This window comes from Typopeltis vanoorti, chromosome 16 (assembly GCF_054136105.1).
Source record: "Typopeltis vanoorti isolate ZY-2024b chromosome 16, IOZ_Tvanoo_1.0, whole genome shotgun sequence".
Classification (NCBI taxonomy): Eukaryota; Metazoa; Arthropoda; class Arachnida; order Uropygi; family Thelyphonidae; genus Typopeltis; species Typopeltis vanoorti.
In genome coordinates this window covers 92077912-92086403 of record NC_143564.1, presented here as the reverse complement: position 1 = coordinate 92086403, position 8492 = coordinate 92077912, and the positions used below count along the sequence as shown (strand labels likewise).

General features: G+C 33.3%; 1 protein-coding gene across 4 annotated transcripts in view; it reads right to left on the bottom strand.

Moving 5' to 3' along the window:
• Window positions 1–5855: 5855 nt before the first annotated feature.
• The window catches only part of LOC150098182 (neural cell adhesion molecule L1-like), a 302417-nt gene continuing 299780 nt past the window's right edge, over window positions 5856–8492 (bottom strand). For all 4 annotated transcript variants that reach the window (XM_090406068.1, XM_090406070.1, XM_090406071.1 and 1 more), the window contains one exon: window positions 5856–7103. In XM_090406068.1, the coding sequence (XP_090262194.1) occupies window positions 6973–7103 (131 nt within the window). In that variant the 3' untranslated portion in view covers window positions 5856–6972. The remainder of the gene's footprint in view (window positions 7104–8492) is intronic.

Here is an 8492-nt window from a genome sequence, read left to right as displayed (position 1 = left end):
CAATATACACAGAACCACTGCCACAGAAACAATAAAACACAGCTTTGCCTGCGACACCCCAAATCCCTCAAACAGTTGGCAAACAACTTTAATCAGCACTTCGTGAACTCTGTCCAAAAGCTACAAGAAACAACCTTTCCTCACACACACGAACATTCTCCACTAGGTCCACGAGCAACCCAGTCGATGTGGTTCCCCACAGTAACAAAAGAAGAACTATCACTGGCAATTCAACAAATTAATCCTAACAAAGGACCGGGGATAGACGGAATCAGACCAAAAGACATCAAGAAACACTCAACCGACCTACTCCCAGTTATACAAAAACTGTTAAATAAAATCTTCGAAACGGGACACATACCTGAAACACTGAAGACTGCACTAATCACACCCATACACAAACAGGGAAAAAGAAACATAATGAGTAATTACAGACCTATCGCCACGCTGCCTGTAATCAACCAAATCATGGAGCGCATTGTACATCAGAAACTCTCCACATACGTTGAAAAATTTCAAATCATACCCAAAACACAATATGGCTTTCAAAAAAATAAAGGAACAGCAACACTCCTGGAAGATTTCACAGATCTAATAAACTCTGCATTGGATAAAAACAGAATAACATTAGTGGTATTCATTGACCTAACAAAAGCATTTGACACACTAACACATAAAACCTTGTTAACGAAACTTACCCATATCGGAATTGGAGGTCGTCTACTCCAGTGGTTTAAAGCATACACGAAAAACAGAAAGCACATCACACGTATAGGATCAGCACACAGCAAAGAGGTACAAGTAACCTGTGGAGTACCGCAAGGAGCTGTCCTATCTCCCATTCTATTTAACATATACACACACGACATAAGCCAACTCCCCCTAAAAAGTAAAATCTTCCAGTATGCAGACGACACTGCCATAGTATCCATTCACAACACTGCAAAAATCGCTTACAAAAATATGCAACACGACATCAATCAAATCACTAACTGGTTAACCGAAAACGGCATATATATAAACCCTGGAAAAACAAAGCTAATGATATTCAAAAACCCCCAAACCCTGCCCATAGAAACAAAATATCTCACTATCAAACATTCATCCTCCTATACACAAAGTGCAGAACCTAAAATCACAACCATCACACAGGTGAAAACAACACGCTACCTTGGACTTCACTTCGATGCAGATCAAAGTTGGAATAGCCATACAAACTACCTACATACCAAGCTTAGGATAATAGCAAGCAAACTATACAGATTAAAAGACATTGCCCCAACCCACATAAAAATACTAATCTATAAAGCATTATGTGAAAACATTTTAAGATATGCAATCACATCATACGCATTCTGCGCAGACTACAGACTTAACAGGCTACAATGGTTGCAAGATAAAATGATAAAACTGATATTCTGGGAACAACCCACTCTTATGCACGAAGCACGGACAAAACACAAAATATTTAAGGTGAAACAATTACGCCACTACACAGTCATGTTAAAACACTACTACAGTCCAACATATAGAGTAACCAGAACAACATATCAAATAACAAGACCACAGTCAACAAACTACATAACATATAAGTACAACAATCAGCACGGCAAAGCCACCCGAAACTTCTACGTACCTGACATGATAAACAAACTGCCGTTCGACAACAGAAACCTAGGAACATACAGAGAGCTGAAAGAGGCACTATATAAATATTATAGCGAGAATGAAAATTAGAGCAATTCCTGTTTCTCTCTCCCCCACCACACACACACACACACACACACACACACACAAAAACCTATGACAACCCCCCTCTCCAAAAACTATCACTACAAGAACACAAAGCAACAAACACACCATGTCTAAATCCAACCCTATTTTCACAAAAAAAAAAAAAAAAAAAAAAAGTTAAACTGTAATAGCAGTCGAAGTCTTTCAAGCATGTACCAACAAACAGTAAAATCAACACCTGGCTTGTGACCACTATAGGAACACAACCATAAAACCACCACCCTCTGTCATCTATTATCTTCCTCAGATAAGCTCTGCTAAGCTTCGAGGAAGAAAATTACTAACTTGCAGGTATCTGTTATACACACTTGTAATGCGTTATAAATATTATATACATATAATTACTATAGCAACTATGTATGCAATTCATCTGAGACATGAAAAAAAAAAAAAATGTATATAATCCTTATTGTAAATACTGTAAATATTAGTATTGTATGTAACTTATACTGAGACATAATGAAATGTAAAAAAAAAAAAGTATTATTATTACTATTGAATTGTGAGTGTATGCTGCATTACTGCATTGTATCGTGAATTGTGTGCACATTGATGCCAATCCATATTTAGCTAGTTTAAAAAAAAATCTATACTCATATTTATAAAATGTACACTGCATTTTGTATATCAAATTTTCGTACTGTACAGAAAAGATAATATGTTTTTCATTGTGTGTGTGCAGATACTCTGTGTGATAGTAAACCTTATCATTTTCATTGTAAAAACAAAAACAAATAAGTCGTTTATAAAAAAAAAAAAAATTATTACTATTATATTCTAAATTCAAAAATTCTGTATAAACCTTATTGTAAATATTGTAAATATTATTATTGTATGTAATTTATACTGAGACATAATAAAATGTTATAAAAAAAAAAAAAATTATTATTATTATTATTATTATTATTATTATTATTATTATTATTATTATTATTATTATTATTATTATTATTATTATCTAGAAGTTTCAGATAAATCTTAAAATAAAATAATAAAAATCTACCTCTCACCCCATTTTTCACTACTTTCAAAGTTAACTTCCACGGATGCCCACTTGTCCTCTCCCCACCATCCATATAATGAAAAAAAAATTCATCAGCTGATATCCTCTAACAACTTTTTAGAAGTTTATAGACTTTGACGTACTATCCCACTTTCTGTTCTTTCTATTCTTAATCTGTCTTCTTAAATACATTCCATAATGCTAACATCATTTTTGTTACTCATCTTTGTACCTTTTCCACATTTCTTTATCTCCTCTAGACCGAGGTAACCAAATCTCCGCGCATAAATCCAGATACGGTCCTATCGTGGCCTTGTTGAGAGATAAACTGACTTCCCTAGCCTAACATATCAATAATCACTTCAATATCACAATTATTCTCTGAGTCATATTTGCAGTTTTTCCTCATGTGTCGCTTCAAACTTCAAACTCCTATGCATCATAGATCCCTTGCTTCATGTGTTTCTCGTAACATAATTCCGCCAACATAATATGCATTGAAACTCTCATCACGACAAAGTGCATAACTTTACACATACATACATACAAACTAACACTGAACTGAAACTTTTTATCATTTGCTCAGAGTTTGAGTCTATTGAAAGTTAGAAAAGGCTGAAACTGCGCATTGGAAATAACTGCTGTATATCAGTAGCACACCGTGATTGTCCTGCCTATTTTTGCATCATCACCGAACAGTTGAACATCTTCTGTCATATTCTTCCCAATAATATTAAGATATAGATTAAAGAACAATAATGCTAAGACTTATCCCTGTAATAGACCACTCATCACCTTAAATCTGGCAGATTCACCTTCCCCCCAATATACAGTTTTCTGATACTTGTCCGTCAGCCACCCATAAGTTCAATTCAATAGTGTATATTATAATTTCATAATCTCCAGTTTATGCAACAGCTTTTCATGTAGTATCCATACCCTTTATCCAATTCAGCATTCATATATGACCTCCCTTTGGTAAAGGCACGCTGTTCTTCGCAAAGTACAGACCTGCTCACCATGTTTCATACACCAGAATGATAGATTTTAGAGGAATGAATATCTACTTCTGACGCAAGGGCACTATTTACTTTCACTAAAGTTATTCTTCCACATTAATTTCTTCGTTCTTCTTTTTTTTTCTGTTTACTTGCAGTATAACAATAGAATTCTTTTGGTTTTCCTTTATCTGCATAGTTAATTTTTTTTTCATACTTATTTAACTTTCTGTAAAATACTCCTTTGTTTTCTGGTCTGCACTGTATATATTTTATAACCCTCTCGCTGTTATTCTCACGATATTCCTTTCACATAATCTTCGTGTTTTGGATTTCTTACTTAATAACTTTGCACATACATTTCACTTCCACCCTATTTCTTTTTCAAACTCTAGTGGTATATTTAGATACTGCGTCATTTAAGCACCTTTTCAAAGTTACCCTGCAGTGCTGATATCTCTCCCATTCATTAACTGATACCACTGGACCAAAGATAGTATTCTTTTGAGTTGGTCATAACTTCCAGCTTTTTAGGTCAGCATATAACCTGATTTCACTGGAATATCTCTAGTTATTTATTAGGACAGTATAATATGATCACTGTTATCAAATCATGTAGGATTCGGTTTTGCATGGGAAAATAGTCATATTCGTAACAGACACTCCATCCTTCTGTTGTTGGATCAAATCAAATTTACACTTTTTGACCTCGAGTTCCTCCTTTCACAAACTGTTTGAGAAAGGTGTCGCCAAACAGCTAAATGAATTTTCCTTCATGCTTATCATGAAATTTATCTTTTACCATTCAATGTTACTATTCTCTGCTATCCAAACCATGTTCTTTCTTTTTTGTACAAAAGAAACAGGCAGCGTATTTAAGTAGTATTGAAGTTAATGTGGCTGTACTAATCACCCTGGCAAATGCGAAAGGTTTGTATATTTGTATTTTTGCATAATTAATACCTTATTGTGAGAGATCGTAAAGCTAAGAATGTTGCTGCACTGCAATCTTTGTCAGATAAATGTAGAGAATTGAGTTTCCTATCATCAGTAAAATTATCAGTGGTCGGCTTTACGTTCAATGAAAGTGTCTATACAAGAATATCGATGAAATTACAGACATTGGGAAACTTCAACATTAAAAAAGGAAACTGAAAGACAAGATGTGATATGTAAGAGAAACCCTCTATTTTGCTACACCCTACTGATATACCTTGTTAATGTTAAGAGGATTTTCAAAACCTTTCTGTGGCTTATAGGAAGAGTTGGGCGATGTGAGATGCAATCTCTGTTGTGGATTGAAGGTGCAGGATTCCGTTTTGCTTGCTGTTGGCCTTCAAGTTAAGAAGAATTTTTCAATTCCTTTGCAACTCCCTCATCTTCTCTATTGTTACTGAGAGGACTGAGGTGAACATAAAGGAAGATACTTTGATGTCCGGACGTTATCTCTGTTTATGAAGATACGCTTGCCTTCTTGCTGAGAGGTAGTTGCAGGAAGTACAGGAAAAACTGTGGATCTGACTTAGGATTAGTATAAAAGTTTCTAGCATGTTTGGATACCATCAGAACAAGAAACGTGTTTTCATTGAAGCTATTCAAGATATATGTAGTCGAATAAATGCGACGTACGCTTACTTGCATTTATGTTATGTTAAAATCAATTATTTATAAATATTTGTCCAATCTGTGACTTGAAATATCCTGTTTATGCTTGTTTGGCTTGTTATGTACTGACTTAATTCAAATGAATGTGCTGAAGCTCTCCTTTGATAAAGAATCTGGGGAAGGGAGAAAATTAAATCGAAAGGAAAATTTCGTATAATGACCAGTTACTATTTTAACAAAATATTATTATTACTGTGATTTATTTTACCCTGTTTCTTTAGAATTCAGAAAATTAAATGTTAAAAATGTATTTTAATACACACATTCCATAGTTTGAAGGAAACAGTGAAAAATAGATAGTTACTGTACATACAATATACATAAACATGTGAAATTTTATAAAGCATACGCCAAATAATTTTCAAATGAAATCTTATAAATTTCACACTGAGAAGTACTTTACATCTTTTATTAACAAACTTCTCTATAGATACATATACATTTTTCTTTCTTTTTTTTGAACATAGATGAGAAATAATATCATCTGTAGAAAACAGAAATCTCAATCAAAAGAAAATGGTTTTAGACCAATTTATTAGGTAATAAAAGAAATTATGTGGGCTTACATAAAAATATACCAAAAAAACCCTCTCTTTTTTCCATCAGTGATCGAAGAATGACAGCATCATCTCACTTCCTCTCTTTCTTCTTTGCGCGATCTATCTCATTATCATTCGATCTGCATTTGAATGATAGTCTTGCATCATGGTGTTTTCTTTTAGCCTTTTCTTTTAATTTTCTTGAAAGATATGTTACACCGTGTACTGCTGGAAGATGGTGAAGATCTCTCGTCTATTTTACATCAACATCATTAGTATTCACATCTAAATGAAATATAATAATTAACATAAACCTAATATAGACGGTCTATGAATGTTATAAAGTATCTATTCTTTTATCCACATTTTTATAACGTTTGCAGTTTGTGACGCATTTACAATGAATTGGGCAATGAGCAGTTTAAGTATTTGGTTGGCTTCTGTGGAAAATTTCATGATATATTGGTCAGCATATGCTTATGTGTAGTACTTTATACCTTGTACAATAACAAACACCATATTATATCTACTATGACAGAAAAGAAAAGTGTTTTCCATCATTTCTAGAACACAGTTAATCAAATTTCATGCTAGTTTAGGCTTTTCAAAAAACGTCAGGTAGAAACAACGGGAAGTTGTGACCTCTATCATTTCAAAACCGTTTTCAGAATCATTCGCTTGGGTGGCTTAAATGTTTCGATCTTTTAAGCGTTTGGATTTCACATCATGTCGAAGAAGCAGCAACAGCAATGCCTGGCGTTCAAGATCTTAGGATAAATGCTTCCGATTACATGTTGAATGCTACACAACAGTCGGCCTAAGCTGGTACAAATTATTTGAACACGCGGTGTTCAGGCCGGTAATTTGACGATATCACATCACTTTCTTGGATGTTGTCACTATTCTGTTGGAATTTGTTAATCTTCTCGTAGAATAGGTTATTATGTAGCTCTCATCACTATCCAAGGCACAGCTATCTGTGTATAACATGGAATTTCCAGTGCACTAGGAAAAAAAATAAAATCACTGTACCTAGTTTTGAAGAAAGTGTCCTTTCCGCTAAATTCGTTTGTCGTCCATGCTGCATCGCTGCAGGTTTTTCTCCTGTAAATAGAAATAAACTTGAATGTGGCGTGCTAATTCAAATGAAGTTATTAAGATATTATAAGTATAATATTAATAGGAAATTAGTTCAACTATAAAAGCGAAAGTTGAAAAGAAATTTCCCAGTAATATGGTAAGTATTCAGTTACAAAGAACATAATACAAGTATAAGGATAATACTTTTCTCAGCTTGATGATAAAATAAACCTCTACAGTTTCAGTAATTGGGAAGGCAGATAATATTGCTGATATGCACAGAATAGAAAATCGCTACATTTGTGAGTTTATACTCTGATTATCGCCTTCACTTCTTCTGGTATAAAACTTTTCAGTTGAAAGTCAGTTAGTAGATCTCACGCTGAAGAGCAGTTTTTTATTAACCCTCTGAACTTTTGGTTCTCCCCTCTAAGCAGATAAAAACTTGGCTTAAAACACATAAATAGCCAGTCAGTGCCAAATGGAAAAAATAAGTAATAAACACTGTATTCTGTTAGGTTGACGAGTACTTCTGTTGAATAACAATTCACATTGTAATAGCTAAGATAGTTTAAACCTGTACAGCTATATCAGGAAATTTGAAAAACAATGGCAACACATGATGACTCTTACTTAACTGAGTTTCCACCACATTTCTCACTTTCAGAATAAAGGAAGGGATGTTCCTCAATACGACATAAAACTTTCTTCCTTACTTATATCATTGAATGATTATTTTACTTGGATTATTTTGAATTTCGACCGAAATAATTAATAATATGAATCCACAATTTCACGTTTTCTTCTAATGTGTTCTCAGTCGGTCCGTTTTGTAGGATAAAAAACACCCTAAAAACTTCCATTCTTAAAACATTTGAAAACTGTGCTAAGGAGGTGCTGTGTACTATTAAAAAGTGAACGAAATTAACTTTCTTTCTTCCTTTGATGTACTTAATTAACAATACTTCTAAGGTAAAAGAAAGTTATCTATTTATAAACAGAATAATACGTGAAGAAAATAAGTTTATTTGCAGTCATAATTAATACAAGATTTCGTCCAAATAAATAAAACAAGTAAATCTGGATTAATACTTCCTTATTCTAAACATAGTATTCAACAGGTTCGAGGAGCAAGTCCTAAGTATTAAATATGACAACTTTTCTTATGGCAAAAATGAATTCTTTGAGAATTTTCAGTTATTCTGAATGAAAATATCTCAATTAAATGAATTAATTGAATAGATGTATACTTAGATTTATGCTCATATACAGTTATTCTAAAATAAAAATTGGAAAACGATTATATTTCGATTATGTGAAAATTAAACAAATTTCACACGTCCTAATAGCAAGTAGGTCTCCTCTTTGATTCAATCTCAACTGAGTCAAACTTCGCGTCTTTGTGGATAATAT